Source organism: Zea mays, chromosome 10, assembly GCF_902167145.1.
Source record: "Zea mays cultivar B73 chromosome 10, Zm-B73-REFERENCE-NAM-5.0, whole genome shotgun sequence".
In the NCBI taxonomy this organism is placed as follows: domain Eukaryota; kingdom Viridiplantae; phylum Streptophyta; class Magnoliopsida; order Poales; family Poaceae; genus Zea; species Zea mays.
Genome location: NC_050105.1, coordinates 85,959,469 through 85,986,426, shown reverse-complemented (window position 1 = coordinate 85,986,426; position 26,958 = coordinate 85,959,469). Strand labels below are relative to the sequence as shown.

Here is a 26,958-nt window from a genome sequence, read left to right as displayed (position 1 = left end):
GCAAGGACTCAAGCCACGGATCTACAACGACCTCAACAAATTCGGCAGGCGATGGATGAAAGAACTCCCCTCGGTGGTCTGGGGTCTGAGAACGACGCTGAGTCGAGCCACGGGCTTCACGCCTTTCTTTCTAGTCTATGGGGCCGAGGCTATCTTGCCCATAGACTTAGAATACGGATCCCCGAGGACGAGGGCATACGGCGACCGAAGCAACCAGACCAACCGAGAAGACTCACTGGACCAGCTAGAAGAGGCTCGGGACATGGTCTTACTACACTCGGCGCGGTATCAGCAGTCCCTGCGACGCTACCACGCCCGAGGGGTTCAGTCCCGAGACCTCCAGGTGGGCGACTTGGTGCTTCGGCTACGACAAGACGCCCGAGGGCGTCACAAGCTCATGCCTCCCTGGGAAGGGCCGTTCATCATCGCCAAGATTTTGAAGCCCGGAACATACAAGCTGGCCAACAGTCAAGGCGAGGTCTACAACAACGCTTGGAACATCCGACAGCTACGTCGCTTCTACCCTTAAGATGTTTTCAAGTCGTTCATATACCTCGTTTACATACGCAAATAAAGTCTAACCATCAAGGAAGGGTCAGCCTTGCCTCGGCAAAGCCTGGCCCTCCCTCGGGGGCTAGAAGGGGGGAACCCCCTCTGTGTCAAAATTTTCCTCGGAAAAAGTCTTTCTGCCAGAACATCTTTCGTGCTTTTCGACTACTTCGATAGTGGGATCCTGAAAACGACGGAGTACACGTAAGCAAGTAAGGCCGACCGAGCCGAGGGACTCCTACGCCTCTGGGATACGGATACCTCACTCATCACCTTCTGCGATAAGTAACTCACGCTCGGATAAGCAATTCCGCTGGCCGAACAAGTCTTAACGTTCGAAAGCTTTTCTGCCGAAACGATTTTTCATGCCTTCTCGACTATATCGATAACAGAATCCAACGGACGAGTAAGAGTACACGTAAGCGACAAGGTCGACCGAGCCGAGGGACTCCTACGCCTCCGGGATACGGATACCTCACTCATCACCTTTCGCGATAAGTAACTCTCGCTCGGATAAACGATTCTGCTACCGACAAATAAGTCCTGATACTCGAAACAAAGGGAAAAGAAACGCAGCTTTACAACACGACGACGGTATGTTTGGGCCTCGACGGCCGCAAAAAACATATGCACACTACAGATAAACTGTTCCTGCAGGATCAGACATCAGCAGGGGGAGCAGCAGCACCCTTGGCGTCGATTCCACCTTCGGCGGAATCCGATCCAGCCTCGGACGACGACACGGTCAGAGGATCTCCGCCTCGAAGGAACCTGTCAGCACCGCGCCTGGGCCATCGTCGTCGGGGTCTCCTCCAAGAACCCGACCCAAGCAGATGGCCGAACCGGCCGCTCCGCAGCCTCAGCCGGCATGGCCTCGGCAGCCTGACTCCAGGGTTGGTCCCGCCAGTGGACGACCCGGCCAGGCTCCGGCCGCCGCTGCTACGCCTCCTCGGCCTGGGAAGTCCCCAGCTCCTGGGTCGACGAAGTCTTCTTTTCGAGCCAACTCTGCCTCTGTCCATGCTGACACCACTGCCTCCGGCCCCGGCTCATCGCAGAGTGACCGAGGGTTTCTTTAACTAAGCAAGAGAAGCCTCGGGCGGCAAAGGTCGACCGAGCCGAGGGACTCCTACGCCTCCGGGATACGGATACCTCACTCGTCACCTTCCGCACGAGGCAACTCACACATTGGTTAAGCGGTTCAGCTAGCCAACAGGCGAGTCCTAGTGCTCGAAATGAGGAAAAAACATGGTATTACACCCAAAATACCTAGATGTTCAGGCCCCGACAGCCACGATGAACAGACATCGGCACTCAAGGTTCCATTACAAACGGAACTCCGGTTCCACTCCCGCGGGTATGAACAACCTCCACATTGGAGAGCCTGCGGGACGACAAACTCCTGGTGACTCACCAGCGACCTCTGCAGCAGCAGCGATGGTCCCAGGACGGACGCTGCCGCCGGAAGGCTCTCGTTCACGTCCCCACTCAAGGGACGGGAACCAGATATTAAAGCCAAAGGGCCGGAGGTCGGTCCGCAGGTGGCGCTGACGGTCTAGACAGCGGGGAAGCTTTCTCCAGCTGCCACCACCTCAGTACCGACGGCGGCGTCCACCTGTCCACCAACACCGCACCAGCGAGCGCCGGCCGCCCCAAAGCGCACCGACAGGTCCTCACTCCCGTCCTCGCCACGAAAACGAGGACAGAGGACGAAATGTTGCACCCTGGTTGGGCAGCAACAGTTCGCCTTCCCCGGCATGGCTGGAGGGCACCTCCTCCGCAGAGCTGGAGGATGGTTTCCACCCCCAGAAGCTGGAAGAAGAGGTGGCCCGCCGACCCGTGCGGGAGGTAGAGCTTCGGCTCGCCTCACCCTCCTCCCCAGCAAGGATGATGAAGATCCTTGAAGCTGAGGGCGGGGCAGAGGTCGCAGCCCGACTTGCTTCTCCCCACCATCAAACTGGTGGTCACTGTCTTGGGTGACCATCGGCGAGGGGATACAGCCGGGCTGCCTGATGAAAATCCTTGAAGCGAGCGATGGCTGAAAGGTACCAACTTCCGCGAAGTTGCATTCCTCCAACGACGACAAGACGAAAGCAACGCGAGCGCTCCCCATCCGAGGGCTCGGAAGGTGGAAGGGCGCGATGCATGAGGAGAGCGCGAAGACATGGTTGCCATCCAAGGGGGTCGCCCTCCTTTTAAAGGCGACTCGCCCCACTTGCGTCCTCAGCCGTCGCGGACTGAGTCTTCACCAACACGCTCCAAGGTCTTCCCCCTACGACACGGAGGCTGGGTCCCACGCGTCACGCATGTTGGCCCAGGACAGAAGGAGCCAAATCGGCGCGCGGAGCGCACAACTGCCCAACGGTTACAAGCACTCCTCCACTTTTGCCCAAACCAACGGGTGAAAGGGCGGACCGCCATGCAGGCGGCATGCAACTGCACCAAGGGGGCGCACCCTTTCGACTTCGACGCGTCCAGCATGGGGCCCAGGCCCACGCGTCATGTAACCGGCACGCCGGTTATACGTGCGAGAAACTGCACCGCCACTTGCGCCAGTACCGCGCCTTCTCGACTGCGGAACCGGTGCCGCGACTCGAGGCAACCCTGCGCACGGCCCAACAGTGCCAACCGAGCACATCGGTCACGGGTCGGTCCGCCGTGGGAGAAGACGCGACGGTCGATATGGCCAAAAGTGGGCCGGCAGTAATGGCGGCGGCAGGCGGGCGGAAGCAGTAGTCAAGTCGTCTGCAGGCTCACGTCCCCTCCTAGAACAGCGAGAGAACCCTCTCCCACGTCGTGAAGACGACGCGCCCGTGTTCCGTTCGTCGAACGGCTCGCGCACGCACAACGGCTGCCCCGCGAACCACTCGTCCCGTCGCATTAACTCTGCGGCAGGACAGTTGGCACCTTTGGCAGGCGAAGCAGGCGACGCTTCACCTCCGCCATGATGACCGCGTCAAAAAGGTACGCCACGTCGTTAAAATTCATATCCCTTTTTCTCTTCCCCTTTCTCTCTCTCTTGCTACAGGGACCGGGAAAGGGGATACTCCGAAAGGGATCCTTCTCCGCGAAGGAAGCGGGCCCCGAGCCCTCCTACTGATCAGAGGTTCGAAGGCTGGCCCCTCGGAAGGGTTCGACAGCCGCCTCAGAGCACTCGGGCTCCGCACCCACTACTGGTCAGAGGTTCGAAGGCTGGCCCCTCGGAAGGGTTCGACAGCCGCCTCAGGCCACTCGGGCTCCGCACCCACTACTGATCAGGGGTTCGTAGGCTAGCCCCCGAAGGGTTCGACAGCCGCCTCAGAGCACGCAGAGCGAGGGATGACCCTGGGTACGTCCGATACATGGCCGAGGCTCGGGCTACGCTCCCGAGGTACCCTAGGACATTTCCGAGACCAGCAGGAGCGATTCTGTAATGGAATCCCATCAGAGGGAGGCATCGAGCCCTCGGACCCTATCAAACGGGACCGGGTCCGGCAAATCACCTGCAGGTACTTTTGGAGCGCGCCTCTGGGCCACTAGCCGACCCTTATCGAATGGGGCACAGGCGTCCACTCGGATCACCCGTTAGCAACTCACTGGAGACACCATGTTCGGCGCCCTCCGAGGGCAACATGGAGCTTCCCCCCTCCTCCTTGCGGAAAGGCGACGCAGGGGCGTATGAAAAAAGCCGAGTCAGTCCTTGACCGTCCTCTCGCTCTGTGCGGAGGCTCGGGGGCTGCTCTCGCAAACCCGGCTCCGGCTAAACCGTTGACAGCGTCAACATACTAGCCCGAGAACTCGGAACCTGACTATGCACCCGGGCAATGACCAGTTCGCATGAGGGAACAACCAGACCGGCCGAGGCGTCACGAAAAGCGCTAAGACCTCGGAGGAGTCAAACCACTCCTCCGGAGGCCTCGGGGGCTACACCCGGCGGGTGCGCTCGCGCGCACCCACCGGAACGAAATGCATCCGAGAAAGGCCGGTTCCCTTGCAAAAAAGTGCGACAAAGCCTCCAAGCGAGTACCAACACTCCCTTCGAGGCTCGGGGGCTACTGTCGGGGACCATAATTAGGGGTACCCCCAAGACTCCTAATCTCAGCTGGTAACCCTCATCAGCACAAAGCTGCAAAGGCCTGATGGGCGCGATTCAGGTCAAGGCTCCGTCCACTCAAGGGACACGATCTCGTCTCGCCCGAGCCCAGCCTCGGGCAAAGGCAACCAACCCAGGAGGATTCACGTCTCGCCCGAGGGTCCCCTCAAGCAACGGACGCACCTTCGACTCGCCCGAGGCCCAGCTCGGGCGGGCTTCGCGGAGAAGCAACCTTGGCCGGATCGCTATGCCAACCGACCGTATCGCAGGAGCATTTAATGCAAGGATCGACTGACACCTTATCCTGACGCGCGCTCCTCAGTCGACAGGGCCGAAGGGACCGCAGTCACTTCGCCGCTCCACTGGCTGACCTGACAGGAAAACAGCGCCGCCTGCGCTGCTCCGACTGCTGTGCCACTCGCCAGAGTGAGGCTGACAGCAGCTAAGTCCAGTCTCGGGCGCCATAGGAAGCTCCGCCTCGCCCGACCCCAGAGCTCGGACTCAACCTCGACGCCGGACTCCGCCTCGCCCGACCCCAGGGCTTGGACTCAATCTCGACGCCGGACGACAGACTCCGCCTCGCCCGACCCCAGGGCTCGGACTCTACCTCGACCTCGGACGACGGACTCCGCCTCGCCCGACCCCAGGGCTCGGACTCTACCTCGACCTCGGACGACGGTCTCCGCCTCGCCCGACCCCAAGGCTCGGACTCTACCTTAACCTCGGACGACGGTCTCCGCCTCGCCCGACCCCCGGGCCCGGACTCAGCCTCGACCTCGGAGGAGCCGCCGCCTCGCCCGACCTCGGGCTTGGACCGACCACATCGCAGGGGGCCATCATTACCCTACTCCTAGCTAACTCAGGCTACGAGGAACAAGACCGGCGTCCCATCTGGTTCGCCCCGGTAAACAAGTAATGATGGCACCCCGCGTGCTCCATGACGACGGCGGCTCTCAGCCCCTTACGGAAGCAAGGAAACGTCAGCAAGGGTCCGACAGCCCCGACAGCTGTACTTCAACGGGGCTCAAACGCTCCTCCGACGGCCACGACATCACATGAACAGGGCGCCAAAACCTCTCTGACAGCCACGACGACATGTACATAGGGCTCTGGCTCCCCTTTGCTAGACACGTTAGCACATTGCTACACCCCCCATTGTACACCTGGGCCCTCTCCTTACATCTATAAAAGGAAGGTCCAGAGCTCTCGTACGAGAGGGTGGCCGCGCGGGAGAACGGGCCGACGCGCAAGGCTCTCGCTCTCTCTCCCACGCGAACGCTTGTAACCCCCTACTGCAAGCGCATCCGGCCTGGGCGCAGGACAACACGAGGCCGCAGTTTCCCCTTACTATTTTCCCCCCTTGTGTTCCGTCTCGCGCCGACCCATCTGGGCTGGGATACGCAGCGACAATTTACTCGTCGATCCAGGGACCCCCGGGATCGAAACGCCGACAAGCTTTAAGATAAATCATTTATGCCAAATGATTTGTGAAATGACTTCAACTCTAAAAAAGCTGATTTTTAGGGGGGAAAAAGTAGAGCTAAAGCTATTTTTTATATGCAGAGCACTAAGAGCATCTACAAGAACTTTCAGAAGTCTCTTATAAATAAAGTTTTTTTGGAAAAAACACAAAAACGTGTCTCCAGCAGTTTGTCTAAAACGTTCACAATTTTTTTATAGTTTTTAAAACTCTCTCATTTGTAGCTACAAATGAGCAGTTTTTTAGGCTCCATAGAAATAATCTGCCGCTTTAAGGGATCTATCGAAGAAAGTATTAAAATCTACCATCTCTAAGTTTTTAAATGCCCCTTAAAACAGATTTTGAGGAGTTATTTTTTAGAAAGATTTTGAGAAGTTATTTTTAGGAAGATTTTAAGGAGTCATTTTTTAGAAAAATCTTCGAGATGCTCTAACAAATGGACCAAAGGGTGGGGGCACAAACGAGCAAACCGCTGCCGAGTATGAGTGACAATAGATTCTCAATTTTGTACTATAAAATTTAAGAATCAGATTAAAATTAAACTCTATTTCTATTATTTTTAAACTAAAATTTATTTAAGCTCCTACTATTTTATAAAGAATCATTTGGATCGATCCATTACCCCGTCCGCTGTTTCCCCTGACCAGCAGACCGCTGCCGAGAGCCCGAGACAGTGCCCGCTGGTGAGTTCGAAACCCCAGAGCTTTAAAGCTTTTCCGATTCCGCAATGCTCACCGTTCGGTTCCTTCTCGTACCGAGCCGCGGGTAGCCAGCCAACCGCCGACGCAGTCCACAAGCGATGAAGCGCTTCTTCCAGCCAGTGCCCAAGGACGGCTCCCCGTCCAAGAAGCGGCTAGCGGGTGCTGCTGAACCGGGCGACGGCCCCACATCAGCCGGTGCCGCCACCGGCGCTGGCGGGGATGTAGAGGGGAGGCCCACCGAGGAGCCGTTCAAGTTCCTGACGTGGAACGCCAACAGCCTGCTCCTCCGGATGAAGAGCGACTGGCCTGCTTTCTCGCAGCTCGTCGCCCGCCTTGACCCCGACGTCATTTGTGTCCAGGTGAGCGATCTGGTTCCTCCCCGTCCCCGACCCCGATGGGTTCAATCTGCAAGGCCACACGCTCGTCTGAACCACCTGTAGGCGGGCCGGCGAGGCCCGTATTCTGCAATGCAGGGACTAGTCCAATGTTTATGACCAGCAAGGGTTTTAGATCTTATCAGGTCTTGTTTGGATACTGTCTCACTTAAATCCATGTCTATTAATGTGGATTAGAGTGTAACTTAAACTAATTTACACCTCAATCCTCCTCCCCCAATACATGTGGATTGAGTTACACTTACACAAGGCCTCAGGCCTTACACCCCAATACATCTCAATAAAATGTGTGGATTGAGGTGAATACTAGAGTACCCAAACAAAGCCCAAGAGTTTTAGATTTTTACCTCTTACAGCTCGTGGATGGTGTCATTATCCCTGCACGTATTCTCTTGCAAAGTAAAAGTAGTACTGAGATATTGGATTATATTTTTTAACAACTTACTAAACATTACCCCTTTCTAAGGCCCTGTTTATGTACCCTCTAGATTATATAATCCAGCTTAAATAAGTTAAGATACAAAAAACAACACAGATTATTAGGTAGGTAAGTAGGTTATATAATATAGATTATGATAATCCATAAGCAGATCATAAGGTGCTTATATAAATATATAATCCATCAGCTGGATTATATAATCTTGTAAGGAAATAAACAAGGCCTAAATTATAAGTTGTTTTGGTTCTTCTAGATACATATAGTGCAAGCCAAAATGGCGTGGAAGGAGTACTATAAATAATACTCCCTCTGTCCCAAATTAAAATTCATTTTGGGGTGATAATGGATTCATACTATATTTGATGTATGCTGTTTTTATATGTGTCTAGATTTATTACCATCGATTTGAATATAAACATAAAACCAAGGGCTAAAAACGAATAGTATTTTGGGACAGAGGGAGTAAATGGTCTAATGTTGCTGTTGGTGCTTGCCCATGGGCTGTGGTTGTGGGCATCAGAATTTAGAACTTCTCCACCACTTGTGAAACAGCTCATCCTAGAATTGTTGCCATGGTTATTGCCTTTGGAAGCCACTCTTTCCTAAAAGTGTTTATGTGCACAATCTACCTGGCGTATGCATCTATGAAGTACTATTTGTAAATCTATTTAGTTTGTTGTTATTATTATTATTATCTTTGCAATTTATTATCTCTAAGAGAAGAATCTCGTCCATAGTAAGTTGGAGGTTTAGATTGGTCTGCTCTGCAAAAGTTCATAGTCTTTTCAGTGCCCCTTCACTGAGTTGGCCACATTTTGTTTTTAGTTACATGATTATTAATATATGTATATCTGATAAGGACATACTGAACTTCTTTGTTAGGAAGTGCGGATGCCGGCAGCTGGTTCCAAAGGGGCACCTAAAAACCCCAGTGAACTAAAAGATGACACAAGCTTGTCACGGGATGAAAAGCAGGTTTTTTGGCATTTGCAAAGATTGATGTACTTTCTGTGAATATGTACAACTACTTTTGTTATGTGTTTCCTCAAAATTACTGGATCATCAGCTAAGCTGGAATTGCTATCATTTGCAGCCTCTTGTTGAGTTGGTTAGGTAGTTTGAGTAGCACTCCTTAGATCCTGAGTTCGACTTCCGTGAGAGCGAATTTTAGGCTGTGGTTAAAAAATCCACTCGTTCGTCTGTCCCACGCCAAAGCACAGGTCTAAGGCCTGATCTCGGTCGCGTTCGTTCTCACATGGGCTACGGTGCCGTTGTGTATGGGTGAGACAGGGCTTCGAGGGTTTTCTCAACCTGCGTGAGGTCTTCTTAATATAATGCCATGGGGGCGGTCTTACCCCTGCAGGCCGAGTTTTTTTTTCTTATTTAGAGGGTGACACAGTGAAGTTGGTGTGGTGGTGAGAAGCCTTTCAACTGAGCCAAAAGTATTGGGTTCGATGCAGCCTCTCTGCAAAATGCAGGGATGAGGCTTGTCTCGGTTATTCTTTCCTTAAACCCCGCTTTTGTGGGAGCCGGTAACGCCGGATCCGTCCTTTTTAGAGGATACTACATATTCGAAACTTGCACACTTTTATTCATATCAGTTGCACCTGTTAGGCTGTTGTGGACATGGCACCACTAGCCCCAGCAGTCCCACGGAATTTCTGTAGCAGTACAGTAGTTATGTGCTCATGCAGGCGTAGAAACTGCTAATGTTTGTGTGGGTCTTGCTAGTGTGGCGTTAATTGTAATTGCAAATGTAATAGGTAGTGAAAACTCTGTAATAACTACTCTTGGTATTTTCAATGGACAAACATCGCGAAACGTATTCCTCCTGAGGCTATGGACAAACATACCGAAAACCGAGGACCTAATACTCCGTTACAATCTGTCTTGCATTGCGACTCCATCTTCCAATATCCTGATCACCTTTGAGCCCTGCAGTCTAGCCATCCCTCTTTATTGTTGTTATGTGTTGATTGTGCATGTGAATGTGTTTCATTTTTCAATCAATAGATTCAAAACATAATAAATTTAGTGAGCAGTGCAAACAGAAAAGTATTCATAACTACTTCAGGCTTATATGTGTTCCTACTTCCTAATACTAGCAAGCAGCCAAGCTCCTAGATTATGATTTCTATCTGTGTCGTTTGCTACATTGGATTCAGTGGCTTGACAACAAAATTGTTACATTACTGTCATACTTCTTGATGTCAAGCAGGTAGTTCTACGTGCTTTGTCAGCTTCACCTTTCAAAGACTACCGTGTCTGGTGGTCTCTTTCAGATTCAAAATATGCTGGGACAGCTATGTTTATAAAGAAAAAGTTTGAGCCTAAGAAGGTGTCTTTCAACTTGGATAGAACATGTATGTTTGGAGATGATTTCATATTATCCTAGCTCTGTACACAATTTTCTATTTTCTATGCTAATGTAGCAGCAATTCTGTTTTGCATATTATAGTTTTATGATTATATTTCAAGATCTGGTTTAGTAACTGCTTGTAATTTGGTAGTCGTAGTCTATGACAAACCTGTCCAAACTTATTGTTTTTTATTTAGATTTTTTTGAGAAGAAAGAAAATTCTATTAGTTGAAAATCATAACAGAGAAAAACATCTTACAGACTGTGACAGCCAGTACTCATGCTTTTATGCCATGGGCTAGAAGAGCATGTGGGTGTATTATGCCAGTTATAAAGTCCTAAAAGAATATGACCACTTTGATAGATTGTGTTGGAGTTAGGATAATCATTGCAAGATTATGTTGCAAAACAATACTCAAGGCATGCCTCTGTGTACCTTTTCATCTTCTTTGATATGTTTATGCATGTTTTTTTCTATATAAAAACTTAAATTAAGGAATGAAAAAGTCCAGGCCAACAAGCTCTTTAACAAATAGGCATATTGAATTCTTATTTGCTTTTAATAACTAAATTTTACTTGCAATATAGTTCTTAGATTCCACTTCCATACACTTTTCAGCTTCTAAGCATGAAGCCGATGGGCGTGTTATAATTGCGGAATTTGAATCATTCCTTTTACTGAACACTTATTCTCCAAACAATGGATGGAAGGAGGAGGAAAATGCATTTCAAAGAAGACGTAAGTGGGACAAGAGGATGCTGGAATTTGTTCAACACGTGGATAAACCCTTAATCTGGTGTGGGGACTTGAATGTCAGGTAATCGTGAAAATAATTTCTTCTTATTGAAGGCTGTATTATTAAACTAAGTGGGGACTTGAATGTCAGGTAATCTGGTTTAGGATTTAGGGTTTACCTTCCATGCTGTTCCTTCTACCATATATGAATTAAACTTTAGGCAACTCTTTTCTTATTATTTAAATTCAACATGGAGATAAACTACAGTCCTGGTTAACAACATAGAACCAAATAACCAATACCAAAAACGCCTTGAGGAAGATTTTCTTTCAAGGGTGGTTATAGTACTTGGTCAAAACAACCATATATGACTAATAATGCTTGGTCAAAATAACCATACGCAGTCTGCAACCTTGCATTCTAAATAAAAGAAAATATGATATATAGCACTGAGGGAAAATTTGGTTTTATTTGTTTGCTCAGGGAGTTCATGTTTGCTATTTCAGTATGATATTTTTCAGAGACATACTTTTCGTCATATGCTTCACTTTATTTGAACATTCCAGTCATGAAGAAATCGACGTCAGCCATCCTGATTTCTTTAGCAGCGCTAAGCTGAATGGATACACCCCACCCAATAAAGAGGTAATATTTGTTTATGCTGTAACCCACAGGTCACACCGCCACAGACATCTTGCTAGCAAAAGTTGTGGATCACCCCAAAAAGCATGGCTGTGGATATTTTTGTTTTCTTTCCGTCTTACCTTGGATGCCTTTGGTAGTGGGCAAGGTTGTGCATGACAAATCTTGCTAGTAAAGGATTTGGCTCTTCCCCAAAATCAAGGATATTGTTGCCTCTCTTCCTTGCTAGTTTTGCTGAGCAAGGTTAGGTAAAGGATCCATACGAGTCAAGAAGTGTTTTTGTCAATGAGTTTGTTTTCCATAATCCATTAGCCTTTTGTTTTATACTGTATGTCAAGATTGATTTGTTCTTGTGTCTCTGCAATACAAAGTTGGGAGCATAATGTGATATACTTGTAAACTCTATAAACCACTAGAATTGTAGCTGTCACGAGAGAAGAGCCCTGGTCGACCAAGACCTGGGCCTAGCACCAAGTTGAGCCCAAAACTGGGCTGGCATGAACAGTACCCACAGATACTATAGCACACCTTCCAACTGGGAGGGTCCAGTTTAGATGGGAATTACAATAGAGATTGTTTAGGAGATAATATTGAGTTGATTTAGGAAATTAGATTATTTTGTTAGGAAAGAAGAGTTCAAATCTGTAAGAACTCCTTTAGTTTGCTTGAGAACAAGTCTGCTAGAGACTTAAATATAGGGGCAATGTAACTGATTCAAGCAATTGCTCTTCCCTACCCCTTTGTCCTCTCCTCCGCATCCCTCTCTCCCTGCCCTAGCCACCGGCAGTAGTAGCAGCATAGCAGCTGCAGTCCCTTCCCCCAAGTAGGGCTGTGACAGTAGCATAAACTTAAACTTTGTGTAACGATATTATATTCTTTTGTAAGTGTGTGCATGTCTTGTAGTTTTATACATTTGTCTCCTTAATGCACCATCATGTGAAGTTTCAAATTAGTATAATGAAGTCTCTTTATATTCTGCACATGCAGGACTGTGGACAGCCAGGATTCACCCCAGCAGAGAGACGGCGTTTTGGCAACATATTATTCCAGTAGGTGAAACTAATACATTTTTACAATGGAACACCTTTTCTTCTTCTATACATGGCTAATTGTAACTAGTTATACACTGGTGGTGCATGTAACATTAGTTGTCAATTGTTCCACCAAAAAAATGAAAAAAATATTATAAATTTGCGAGGTTCTACCATGTTCTTATCTAACTGGTCCCATAAAAATGAAAGTTTATGTCTAATGTAGTTACCACTGTCTGTGCACCACCTATCATGGTTCTTAAGGCGGTAAGGCGAGATAAGGCGCTGGACCACCGCCTAGACGCCTAGGCGACGCCTAAGGCGAGCAAGGCGACGCCTTATCAACCTGAGAATCAGCAAAACAGCCCCATGGAGGAGGAAGAAAAAGAAAAAAGAAAAAGAAAAAAAGGAGAAGGAAGGGGTAGGAGGCCCAGCCCACCAGTCAGCCCATATAATCCTTCCTCTGGCAACCCTAGGTTGCCTCTCTCCCCCACCATTCAGCTGCCTCTGCCCCTGATTGAGCCGCCGCCGCCTCAGATTCGCCGTCGCCGCCTAAGATTCGCCGCCGCCACCGACGATTTGGACGCTGCCGCCAACGATTCAGCCTCCGCCGCCCTGGATTTGGCCTCCGCCGCTCCCGATTCGGCACTGCCAACCCGAAACAGCGCCACCCCTTTCCCTTTCCCTTCCCCTCTGCCCTATGCCCTGTTGCTGCTTCTTACCTAGGCGACGGGGCGCCTTGGATCTTTCGGGCGCCTGGACGCCTAGGCGACGCCTTTAAAACAAGGCCACCTATAATGAATGTTTAATTTGATAATTCCACAAGATAGATTCGGACATGATAAGTTATGATGTCCACGAGTTTTTCTGAAGATATTTGATTAGAAGCATTTTACTTATGATTCTATTTTAGGAATTTAGCTTCTCTTTAGGAAGGTCCAACTTGGGGATTGTTGTACCTTATGTTTGAGCTAAAAGCTTAAAAGTTAAAACCATGGAAAAACTACTACTCTCGGCTCTCTGAACTTCAACGCCTCACATGGCATGTGGTTGAAAACATGTTTTCAAGTTGATGCAAGTATTTGGCAAATATTTTTTTGAAGAAAAATTATGAGCGACACACAAATCAAGACGCCCCTTGTTTTGTTTCAGGATGGCATTACTGTAGTGTTGTATTTCATATTTGTTGCTTTGAAGTTTTAATATCTTATGAGTGAACGGCTTGGACATACAGAGGAAAGCTGGTAGATGCTTACAGGCACCTGCACAAAGAAAAGGACATAGACGGTGGCTTCTCTTGGTCCGGTCATCCAATTGGCAAGTAAGAAACATTTGGCTGTTCTGGGCTAGTGGGCTTCATTTGGCTGTTCAGTGAGAAACTGACAATCCATATATATATATATATATATATATATACTGTATTTATATATTACACCTGAGTGCATTCAATATAAAGAATCCACCCAGGCCGAACCTACGCACCAGGAGCACCTGGTCCGAGCCAACCGCCCCACCCAGGCCGAACCGACGCTTCGTCTTCGTCCCTCCCGCACGCTCCCGACAGAACCTTTTCACTTCCCCGCCCCGCCCCTCTTTCTCCGCGAACGGCTCAACCTCTTCACTTCCCCGACGACGTAGCCCGCGCCGGAGCCGTTGCGTGCGCGCCCGCGCTCGTCTTCGTCCCTCCCGCACGCTCCCGACAGAACCTCTTCACTTCCCCGCCCCCGCCCCACTTCTCCGCGAACGGCTCCTCCGCGAACGGCTCCCGACATAACCTCTTCACTTCCCCGGCGACGTAGCCCGCGCCGGAGCCCGCGCTGGAGCCGTTGCGCGCACGCCCGCGCCCGCCGTGCAAGCGCATCCGCCCCCTCTCCCGTTTCTCTGTCATTTGATCGTTTTCTAGGTAAGAGCGTAACTGCTTCCACCCAAAATTTTTAGTGTTATTCTGATGCGGAGTATATGTTGATAATTAGGTTATTATATTATGTGTAACTGTCCATTAACCTTGTTGCAATTTGGAGGACCCGATTTAAGTACATTGATTTTGTTGGATTTGTTTTGTTATCTTCGGTAATAGACTGGTAATCCCCATTTTTTCCCCAAGTGTTGCAACTAGTATTATCCGTTGATTGCAATTAGTAATTGTTGTATTTTGTGCGGATACATTTCATTTGAATAAGCAGTTTGTGTTCTAGATTGTCAACTCAGATGTTTCCACTTTTTGCAACTGCAGTGTACCTTTTTTTGCAACTGGTCCATCACATAAGTTGCAACTGTATAATTTTAACTTTCAACCCACAGACATCATTCCTGTCTTTTGCAACTGTGCTCATATACAACTAGTTATTGGTTTAAATTCACTGTTGCAACTGTTCCAGTAGTAATTATTTTAGCAGTCTTGTTGCAACTGGCTTATGGCGCATGTGGCAATTCTGTCCACTTTTGACTTTTTTTCATTATCTGGAATTCAACCACACACACTAATGTGTGTTGCAGCATTAGTGTGTATTGCAACTATTTTTTGTTCCTATTTGTACTGTGTGTTTTAGTTTGTTGATTAGCAATTTTTGGTTATGAGATCTGTACCATGTGCTTGTGCCCTCACGTTTTTTTTCATTCCCATTTTTTCAGTGGTTTTTATAATGGATCAAGAACAGAATGTCACAGGCCAGCAAGGCGCTGACACTATCCGTCGCTCTCCTCGTGTACAAAACAAGAGAAAGGAATTAGATAAAAATGAATTGAAGGAAAGGAGGAAGAGTTTAAGGTTGAAAGTCCCCTTGTCTCCTATTCAAGATGAAGAAAGTGATGATGAACAAGACCCAGAGTTTGCTCCTGCCGGCGATGGTTCTGGCGACGACAATGTTGTTATTGTTGGTGGCGATGAGAATAAGGGTAAAACTAAGACGCGAGCTATACGATGCTCACCTGGGAAGTTCATAAAGCTTGTGAATGCTCTCTCCGATGAATTGAAAGGTGAAGTAGTTGCCAAGGGGTTTGGCAGCCTGCTGAGATTCAAGCCGCACTTATTGTCCAGAAAATTGCTCAGCTGGCTGATGCGGTGAAATTAGAGATTGGTGGTGGAAAAGAGATTCCAATCACTGAGCACAGTGTTTGGTGTGTTTTGCAGTTACCAAACGTTGGCCGTGACCCGCCCCCCATGTCTGATGCAGATGCTCGTGCCTTGCGGGACGAGCTAGGAGAGCAAATTTGTGGCAACTCTTATAGACGCAGATCTAGTATCAATCTATCTGTTATCATTGATCGACTGCAGAAGAGGATTCTCACTGGGGAGCTAGGCCTGAGAGCCTTTTTCATGGCTGCATTTCAGTGTCTGCTATTCTCCAACACTGACACTCGCATCAGGATTGATGATGTAAAGTATACTCAGGACATCCAAAACATGGCCAACAAGAACTAGTGCAAATCGATAGTTGACAGGCTCAGCATAGCTGCTCGTCTTTATAAAAAGGATTTTGCGGAGAAAGGCATCAACGCACCCATTAGTGGATGCGGTTCTTCGTAGCTGTAAGCTCAACACACACACATTCATTTTTTGCCCTTGCAACTTACTCTTCCAATTACACAAGTAGTAATTGTTTTATGTTTACTGTTACAACTGTCATATGTTACAAGTTGCAATTTGATTTACTTTTTTATGACAGTTGTAACAGTAAACATATGACAGTTGTAACAGTAAACATAAAACAATTACTACTTGTGTAATTGGAAGAGTAAGTTGCAAGGGCAAAAAATGAATGTGTGTGTGTTGAGCTTACAGCTACGAAGATCCCGCATGCACTAATGGGTGCGTTGATGCCTTTCTCCGCAAAATCCTTTTTATAAAGACGAGCAGCTATGCTGAGCTTGTCAACTATCGATTTGCACTAGTTCTTGTTGGCCATGTTTTGGATGTCCTGAGTATACTTTACATCATCAATCCTGATGCGAGTGTCAGTGTTGGAGAATAGCAGACACTGAAATGCAGCCATGAAAAAGGCTCTCAGGCCTAGCTCCCCAGTGAGAATCCTCTTCTGCAGTCGATCAGTGATAACAGATAGATTGATACTAGATCTGCGTCTATAAGAGTTGCCACAAATTTGCTCTCCCAGCTCGTCCCGCAAGGCACGAGCATCTGCATCAGACATGGGAGGCGGGTCGCGGCCAACGTTTGGTAACTGCAAAACACACCAAACACTGTGCTCAGTGATTGGAATCTCTTTTCCACCACCAATCTCTAATTTCATCGTCTCCGGGTTAAGCTTCCGCATCAGCCAGCTGACCAATTTTCTGGACAATAAGTGCGGCTTGAATCTCAGCAGGCCGCCAAACCCCTTGGCAACTACTTTACCTTTCAATTCATCGGAGAGGGCATTCACAAGCTTTATGAACTTCCCAGGTGAGCATCGTATAGCTCGCGTCTTAGTTTTACCCTTATTCTCATCGCCACCAACAATAACAACATTGTCGTCGCCAGAACCATCGCCGCAGGAGCAAACTCTTGGTCTTGTTCATCATCACTTTCTTCATCTTGAATAGGGGACTTTCAACCTTAAACTCTTCCTCCTTTCCTTCAATTCATTTTTATCTAATTCCTTTCTCTTGTTTTGTATACGAGGAGAGCGACGGACAGTGTCAGCGCCTTGCTGGCCTGTGACATTCTGTTCTTGATCCATTATAAAAACCACTGAAAAAATGGGAATGAAAAAAACGTGAGGGCACAAGCACATGGTACAGATCTCATAACCAAAAATTGCTAATCAACAAACTAAAACACACAGTACAAATAGGAACAAAAAATAGTTGCAATACACACTAATGCTGCAACACACATTAGTGTGTGTGGTTGAATTCCAGATAATGAAAAAAAGTCAAAAGTGGACAGAATTGCCACATGCGCCATAAGCCAGTTGCAACAAGACTGCTAAAATAATTACTACTGGGACAGTTGCAACAGTGAATTTAAACCAATAACTAGTTGTATATGAGCACAATTGCAAAAGACAGGAATGATGTCTGTGGGTTGAAAGTTAAAATTATATAGTTGCAACTTATGTGATGGACCAGTTGCAAAAAAAGGTACACTGCAGTTGCAAAAAGTGGAAACATCTGAGTTGATAATCTAGAACACTTGGGGAAATCAACGGATAATACTAGTTGCAACACTTGGGGAAAAAATGGGGATTACCAGTCTATTACCGAAGATAACAAAACAAATCCAACAAAATCAATGTACTTAAATCGGGTCCTCCAAATTGTAACAAGGTTAATGGACAGTTACACATAATATAATAACCTAATTATCAACATATACTCCGCATCAGAATAACACTAAAAAATTTGGGTTGGAAGCAGTTACGCTCTTACCTAGAAAACGATCAAATGACAGAGAAACGGGAGAGGGGGCGGATGCGCTTGCACGGCGGGCGCGCGCGCAACGGCTCCGGCGCGGGCTACGTCGCCGGGGAAGTGAAGAGTTTATGTTGGGAGCCGTTCGCGGAGAAGTGGGGCGGGGGCGGGGAAGTGAAGGGGTTCTGTCGGGAGCGAGAGGGACGAAGACGAGCGCGCGCGCAACGGCTCCGGCGCGGGCTACGTCGCCGGGGAAGTGAAGAGGTTGAGCCGTTCGCGGAGAAAGAGGGACGGGGAAGTGAAAAGGTTCTGTCGGGAGCGTGCGGGAGGGACGAAGACGAAGCGTCGGTTCGGCCTGGGTGGGGCGGTTGGCTCGGACTAGGTGCTCCTGGCGCGTAGGTTCGGCATGGGTGGATTCTCTATATTGAATGCACCCAGGTGTAATATATAAATAAGTATATATATATATATATATATATATATATATATATATATATATATATATATATGGATTGTCAGCTTCTCACTGAATCATGTCCATTCTGACTTATCTGCTATTCCCATTTGCATCTTTGAGGAATCTTATCTCCTGTGTACATATGGTTGCTTCATAAGGCATATAGTGTTAAATCTAATCTACAGTTTGGAAATTTCCAAAAAATACACCTTGAAGATGTTTATTTATGTTCAATTGTGTTCAGGCTGATTAACCATCATGTAAACGCTAAAGGGCCTTTTTTGGCTGACTAAATGGGCGTTTAGGACCGGTAGCCTACTTTTTGGCTAAGCAATGGGTGACTGAATGATTAGCATATTCTCCCTTCGTTCCAAATTATATGTCAATTTGGCTTTTCTTGATATACACTTTTATGATGTATTTAAACATATCATATATCTAGGTGCATAGCAAAAGCCATTTACCTAGAAATAGCAAAATGACCTAATTTGGAACGGAGGGAATGGCGTTTAACTGAACACGTTCAGCAGATATGGTTCTTTTATTTAGAATTTGTTTCCCTTAAGTTTCTGCAGATGTCTCAAACTCTCAATGCTAAAAAGATCCTATCAGTTTAGTATTTTTTATATGATGTAACCAGTACTATCTTTGAGGCAATTTTATTATGTTTTGAAATACAGTCCTCAACATAAAGTGTAAACAAACATGTGGCCTTTGAAAGTGTGAGACGAATACACACTGCATGCATACTTGAATGCGTCTTTTATCTTTTTAGTGAGATTAACTTCTCTGCATATGCCTCTAGGTACCGAGGAAAGAGAATGAGGATCGACTACTTCCTTGTTTCGGAACAGTTAAAGGACAGAATAGTTTCATGTGAAATGCATGGCCGTGGCATTGAATTGGATGGTATGAAGTTAAAATATTACCACCTTTATTTGCGTTGTTATATGATACTCTCGAAAGGCTTGAAAACTTGGGCTTGCTAAATGTTTCAACTTTCAGTGTTGAGTGGAAACTAACACTTCAAAAACTGAGATTATCCAATGTTTGAAAACATGGGTTGAAATGATTACTTAGGGGTGTTTGAGTGCACTAGAGCTAACAGTTAGCTGCTAAAATTAGTTAAATACATCCAAACAGTCTAGCTAATAGTTCAACTATTAGCTATTTTTAGCAAATTAGCTAATAGTTAACTAGATATTTGTTAAGCTAGCTAATTCCACTAGCAATTTTTTAGCCAACTAACTATTAGGTACTGTTTGGTTCACATATCTGTAACGTGATTGGCAGTTGTTAACGTTAAATCGTGTTTGTTTAAATCCAACAGTAATCGGATACTACACTAGGAATTGATACCGGGCTATTCAAACTCGTTATCGCTGGTACTCGAGTGTGAAGCATTACCGTTACCATTTACGTTATATTTTGTGAACCAAACGGCACCTTAGCTTTAGTGCATTTGAACACCCCTTAGTTTATCTCTCTTTCTAATAAGCAGTAACTGCTACCGGTGGCAAGTTTGGATTGATTCCACAGTTCGAACTTGGAAGCCAGGTTTTTGGGTGGGGAGGGAGCGAGAGCGAAGTGTGACTGTTATTTCTTTTACAAAACACTTGGATTTGTCTTATTTTAAAAAACTTTCATAGCAACACTTTTTGCATCAGTGTCTTTAATAAATGCTTTTTGGTTCTGAGATACTATATGACTATATGAGTAGATAACTATTAATTTTTAGAGGAAAGCATGTCAAGAAATTTGACGTGGTAACATTTTCAACCAGATGTCGAAAAAAGTTCAAGTGTTTTTATGCCAAGAATTAATTTTTTTCCATCCTCGCAGGATTTTATGGAAGTGACCACTGCCCTGTTTCGCTTGAGCTTTCCGAAGCTGTAGCAGAAGAAGCACCAGGACAGCCCAAGCCATCCATCTAAATATACCACCATGGTGGTCATTGTTGAGACATTTCCGGTCCTTCATTAAACCTGACTGTTCCATGCATTGCCTACTCTAGGTAGCTGAGGTTTGATTGTAGGTATTATTATGATCCCAGTAGGTTACCAGTTCCTGTGGTCAGGGCTGGTATAGTTTAGGGATCATTGCCATTTAAGCAGTGCAATTTGGACATCTCATTCTGCTTGAAATGTTGTTTGTCTAAGAGCAGCCATGGACTACCTAATACCTCATGGGGATCGAAGAGATTAATCCCTTCGTATCCAATTTTAACTAGCAAGGGATTTAATCCACCCCTAACAAGCACAATAAAATCTTGTTCGTTTTTTCTACCAGAACCAATGGAATTAAATCTCGATGGGGTCTTAATTCTTTTGGCCTATGATATGATATATTACCAGAGCAATCGTGCCCCCGGTGCTAGTTTTAACTCGCTGCCCGGATCTCGACACTGATGAGGCAAGTAAACGGCACAAAAATCCACATGCAAGCAACTGACAAAATAAGAGACAGGATACTAAAAAAAAATCCACATACAACAACAACATGGTTTAGAATTGTGATATGGTAATCATCCACAAGCTGTTCCTGCCAGCAGTAATATTGTTTCCTGAATACAGGGCCGAATATCATGATAGATCGGTTGTTGTACATGCAATGCATGGCAACGTGCGGACTACCGATATAATTATAATTATCTCTACTAATTATTAAAGCGGTAAGAGTACGCTGTCATTCCGTGTTCTGCCATTTTCATTCCTCCACTGTCTTTCTCATTCTCTCCTCCCTGCAAAGTCCATTTTCATTCTCATTCCCGGCTGTCATTCCGTGTTCTACCAGTATTCTATCATTCTCATTACTCCTGTGTTCTACCATTCCCATTCCTGCACTGTCTTTCTCATTCTCCCCTCCCCGCAAAGCCCATTTCCATTCTCATTCCCGGCTGCCATTCCGTGTTCTGCCATTCCCATTACCCCCGTGTTCTACCATTCTCATTCCCGCACTGTCTTCCGCAAAACCCATTTCCATTCCCATTCCCGGCTGCCATTCCGTGTTCTGCCATTCCCATTACCCCTCCCCGCACTGTATTTCACATTCCCCCCTCCCCGCAAATCTCATTCACATTCCCACGTGCATCCCACGCCTAGCTAAAATTAAATTAAAAAAACACAAATGTGGCTTCAATGGGATTCAAACCTGTGGCCTCTCAAGCAAATGTGCTCGTAGCTACCACTACACCACATGTGTATTTATATCAATATTTGTTACAGTAAAAATATATACTACATCTCTCACAAAGCCCACCTGCTACTTTTGCACAATGTGTAGTAGTAGATAATTATCAACGAGATTCCTGAATTATATTTTTGGATGGAGGGAGTAGTATTTAAAAAAGAGCCTTGCATGCAATTTCTTTTGTTTGAATAATGTTTTCAACTTAAATTCTTTTTATATGTGTGAAATTTATTCTCCGTAATATTTTTTTATGGCTCTGACTTGTGAGTCATTTTCATAAACCAACGCCAAAGATGAATCCATGTTTCTTACTTGAAACCCCGAACAAACACCACTGGCAGGAGGCACTCGCGTTGGTGTCGCTCATCGACGACGAAAAGAAGCTTGGCGACTGCCAGTTCGACCTCTGGAAGCAGTACTACGTGACCGCATGCGTCGCTGTGTTCGGCAAGCTCCGGCGCAGCCGCCGCTTGGACGCGGTCCAGAGCGGCTGCACCGCGCTGTCCATCTTCAAATAGGGGGACCTCATGGTCTTCGCCAACGCCGGCGACTCTCGGGTTGTTCTGGACACTGCATCCGACAACGGCGCCGTCACACCGTCCAGCTCATCATCCACCTGAAGCTCAACCTCCCACGTAAGTCACTACTGACCGGCCATGAATTCTTGTGCGCTGGGACGACGGTCGTTGCTGATGTTGTGTGAGTGTCCTCGAACAAGATTTATGTAGAGGAGTAGCACATCCGGTGGTGCAACGGCTAGGTGTACTACCTCGCTGATGAGCCCGGGGTGCACTTCGTTTGGCAGCCCAACCAAGAGTCATCGGTACTCGCCATGTCGTGCGCGTTCGACGACTACTATATCAAGGACTATGGCGTCATCTTGGCACCAGAGGTGACGCAGAGGAGGACCGACAACAATGACCACTCGGCATCGTCAGGGTAGCTTTTGTGCCGGCCTGCCTTTAATTCTCTTCGCAAACACATACACTTGCTTTTTTGTTTAAGCAAGCGTGTATGGTGGTGCGTACATGATGACTTACAATGTACGAGGGAACTTCTACCGGCAGGTGTGACACGTGCTCTTCAATGATGAGACCATGCAAATCGTGGTATATATCGAAGTCTGCATGATACTGATGGTTGCAATGGAGTAGTGAAACAGCTAAATTAAAATAACAAAATTTATGTAGGGTTAGGATTACAAATGGATTATGAAATATTTTTTATAACAATATAAGACACATTTTGTATATAAGTTATTATGTTATTATATGTTTCCGTTGCAACGCACGGGTACTCACCTAGTAATTATATAAAGCTTGTCCCTCATTTTGGTCATCTAGCCTTTCCACTGATTATGGTTAACTAGTCTAGAACGGACTAATCGCAGACTATATGTATACATGTAAAGCATCTCCAACAACAAACCTTAAAAGTAGAGTCCTAAAATTTGAAATAGGATCGTATTTAAAATATTTAGGGTCTCAGAAGAAATGTTTACTCTAATAGTTAAGTCTTCAATAATGTTATTTAGGAAATAAATAGTTGGAGATTAAGTGAAAATAAAGATAGGGCTCCAGTATACGAGGCACCTGAGAGACTGAGCTCTATAATCATTAGATAAAATTTTATAAAATAGAGACGCAGTTGAAAGAATGTTTTATTATTTTAAGCTCTATATTTAAAATAGGACCAGGTTTGAATCCTCCTGTGCAGTGCACTATTGTATCGTTATCGTATCACAGGAACCGCGGGAAAAAGAGCAGCGATGGCAGCAATCCGATATTCGAAAAGCGCCAACAAGATTCATTGTTTATTATTATTATTATTAATGACATAAGTTGTGTATCGAGCAGAACCTGTGCTGTACGGGCTTTCCTTGTCAGAGGAGTTAGCACATAACTACATCCAACATCGACCCTTCCATCTCAGTTACCTTGCATTAGGATGGTCCATCATCTTCATCAGCATTGACAACTCCCTCGCTTTGATTCTCCGATTTAGCACCTGCAACACGAACCAACAGCACCTTCTTGAAGCAGGTCTTGCATCTCTTGTTTGCTCAAGCGCTCAACCCTGCCTAATATATGACCAATGCACAAGCATGTCATATAATGTCATGAAAAATAAAAATAAAAAACAACTTGCTATTCAACAACCTAGCAGCAACCGACAGTCCACCAAGCCCATCGTCTAAGCCATCTAGGCTTCTTGTAGTTGATGGCTTAGCGTCGTGCATGGCTTCGTGCGGTCGCTGGGAGCAAACAAACGCGTGATCGCGAGTTCTAGTATAGTAGTAGCAGCAGTAGTCATGCACCAATGAATTCAATCCAAAAAGTTACTTATAGATTGAACTGGTTCATGCATTGTTGAGCGTCAAATTGAGAGGCCGGACGGTCCGCGTCTGTAAGCCGGACGGTCCGCGCAAGCGCAGAGTTTCTTGCTACGTTTGTTGGCGAGAATCTCGGGATAAGCTCGTAATTTTGTTGGTAACGGGTCCAGCCCCCATCCTCTATAAAAGCAGAGGAATACGACCGATTTAATCAATCAATCGAACCCTCAATCAATACAATTTATATTTATTCTTAGGAGTAGTTCTAGTCTAGTTCTAGGTTAGTCTTCCAATCTCCAAATTCTTCGCTTCTCTTCGACTCTACGTCGATTAGAGGAGTCTAGGTCGGCCTCCCGAGCCTAAACATCACCTAGAATCTCTCCTCCCTGACGGGGTCCCTCCCGGGAGCGAGATCTAGGCGCCGCCGGCAATCTTCCGCCGTCCCTGCGCACGCGCGGACTGTCCGGCCCCAGGGCGCGGACTGTCCGGCCCCAGGGCGCGGACTGTCCGGCCCCAGGGCGCGGACTGTCCGGCCCCAGAGCGCGGACTGTCCGGCCGTCAGGCAGGAAACCCTAGCCTTGCGCCAGGCCGCGGACCGTCCGGCCCCTGTGCAGAGAGCATCGCCGCTGGTTCGTGTTGAGTAATTGGCGCCCGAAAAAGGTGTCAGCATACTTTTTGGCGACTCCGCTGGGGACAACACGTCTAGACCCATCAAATCGGTCCTCAATGGCCGGTTCAAGGGATAGTTTTGAAGTCTCCCCCAACAACATTATAGAGCCGACTTGGGAAACCTTGCCGGCTGACGAACAGCTCCAGTTCGAGGAGAATAAGGAGCAGCTGATTTAAGAGGCGAGGGCGAAGTTCCTGGCCAACTTCAAGTTGGATAGGAACAATAAAGTTGTCCGACAACGGGCGATGGATCCGGCTTCGCTCCGACCCACACCAGATATCCCCAATGTAAGTAATACAAACGAGCTACAATCTCTTAAGAATTATATAGATGAACATCGAGAACAAATGCAAAATATTATAGGGGGTATGCAAAACAATTATAGGAGACTAGTACGTGCATTTGATAAATCTAGTATTGCAAATTTTCCTTCGCACGAGGTTGAATTAGGGGGTAACACGCGTAATACATCGGCTATAGGTTGTCACAACCACTCACAACCCCTTTATGGGATGCCGATGGACACATACCCTGAGCAACCACAAATCGACAATAAATCAGCCGATCTGCACATGCCCGAACCGTCTGCACGTGAGCGTGGACCGTCCGGGCCAGCAACAGCCGGGCCCATTTTTAATGAGTTACCCAGACATGCACCCGAGCCACAACATATGGCACATAATCTAAACTAACCAGTCGGACGGTCCGCATACAACGACAGACGGTCCGCATATAATCACGGACGATCTGGGCCAATGTCCGGACAGTCCACGCTTGACTTTAGGACGATTGTTACCTAAATCCTCACCCATCCCAGCAACACTTCCCATCACACTATGTGATGCATCAGCCCATTAATACAAAATCCTGAGCCCAGGAAAGCTTTCCGGCCCCGCCTAGAAGGCCGAAAAGGAACGATCAATCCTATGAGTCATATAGGGTAAATGGCAATGCACCACATAGCTCAAACCAATGTGGGGGGAAGACAACACGCTAATATCCAGCCAACCCCGCCTATGTTTGACCAGAGAGACGGTGGTCTCGCACCGACTGCCATCGATATAGTGAGGTAGGAAATAGCCGGGGCGTTCCGAGATAAGCTCAGAGTAAGCATGGTGCCTGTGGGGCAATCATATCGGAAACCTTATGACAACCGATTTGATCACCACCCATACCCCCAGGGAACCAGGATACCCGAATTCGCAAAAATTTTGGGTGACCAAGGAAAAAACACGCGCGAACACATAGGCCAGTTCTTAGCACAATTAGGAGAATTGGCCGACACAGAAGCATTTCGCGTGCGTTTATTTTCATTGTCTTTAACAGGAACTGCGTTCGCATGGTACGCCACTTTACCTCCTAATTCTATTTTGTCATGGGGGGATTTAGAACAAAAATTCTATGACCACTTTTTCTCTTGTGACTATGAGTTAGGTTTGGTAGACCTAGTGCCTTGCGACAGGGGAAGGACGAATCGATTAATGACTATATCCGGAGATTCCGGGATACCAGAAACCGATGCTTTCAAATTAATTTGGCAGAAAAACAGTTAGCAGGACTAGCTTTTAATGGATTGCGATATTATTTAAAGGAAAGATTAGAAGGTATCCAGTTCTTTACGCTAGCACAATTACATCAAAGAGCTTTGGCTTGTGAGAGCCGGAGTAAAGAGACTACTAAAACAATTCGTCACAATGTGCATATAGTAGTGCGACCAAAGCAGCTCGAATGACGAATCAGCAGAGGTATACGCAGCTGAAAAGGTTTGGCCAAAACAAGCCAAATCTTCGGCTTGTTCCTCCTTACAGTCGGTTCAAAAGAAACGACAAGAGGAAGTTAAGTTTACATTTAATGTTGGCAAATGTGATAAAATATTTGATGAATTACTCAAAAATGGCAACATTAAAATAAATCACACTGTTCCATCCGTCGACGAGCTGAAACGTCATGCATACTGCAAGTGGCATAACTCATTTTCTCATGCCACTAATGATTGTAATGTATTCCGTCGATAGATTCAATCGGCCATTAACGAAGGACGATTGAAATTTCAGGAAATACAGGTGGACACGGAGCCCTTTCCGATGAACATGATCGATTTTGAGGGCAAGAGGATCCTGGTTCGGCCAAACACAACCGATAAGGGGAAAGACAAAGAGATAATCATCGGCAACACAAGAGAGGCCGATGTGAATCATAATTTTTTTTGCAGGAAAGTGGTGGCCGAGAAGACTCCCGATGGAGGGGAGACTCTTAAGGTGACCATCACGACCTCCAGCACTGGGGGGCAAGCACAGACCAAGGGGCAGGAGCAGGAGCCCGTGCTGAGCATCTCGGACGATCCGACGCAGAGGCGCAGACGGTCCGAGACCACGCCGGACGGTCCGGAGAATACCAGCGGACGGTTTGATCATACTCAAGACCCGCAACGACCACGTACCTTCAAACCACGACGACCAGAGATAGGTACGTGGAAAACAAATACATTTAAAGCAGCTGGTCGGCTAGTCAAATCCAGTTCGACTTTCGATCAATTATTGTCTAAATATGTGAAAAGAA

The 26,958-nt window shown here is 46.9% G+C and overlaps 1 protein-coding gene across 5 annotated transcripts; it reads left to right on the top strand.

The window, feature by feature from the left end:
- The first annotated feature begins 6,708 nt into the window (after window positions 1-6,708).
- LOC100277695 (DNA-(apurinic or apyrimidinic site) lyase) lies at window positions 6,709-20,513 on the top strand. 5 transcript variants are annotated; one of them, XM_020544996.2, is made up of 10 exons: window positions 6,709-6,781; window positions 6,868-7,158; window positions 8,516-8,608; window positions 9,852-9,996; window positions 10,612-10,810; window positions 11,296-11,374; window positions 12,359-12,420; window positions 13,637-13,723; window positions 19,014-19,117; window positions 20,051-20,496. In XM_020544996.2, the coding sequence occupies exons 2-10, from the start codon at window positions 6,898-6,900 to the stop codon at window positions 20,140-20,142; spliced, it is 1,122 nt and encodes a 373-aa protein (XP_020400585.1). In that variant the 5' UTR covers window positions 6,709-6,781; window positions 6,868-6,897; the 3' UTR covers window positions 20,143-20,496. The 5 variants fall into 5 exon arrangements, with proteins under 5 accessions (XP_020400585.1, XP_008661773.1, XP_008661774.1 ...); XM_008663551.4 differs by having other exon boundaries at window positions 11,236-11,374; NM_001151197.2 differs by having other exon boundaries at window positions 6,765-7,158; window positions 20,051-20,513.
- The last annotated feature ends 6,445 nt before the right edge of the window (window positions 20,514-26,958 follow it).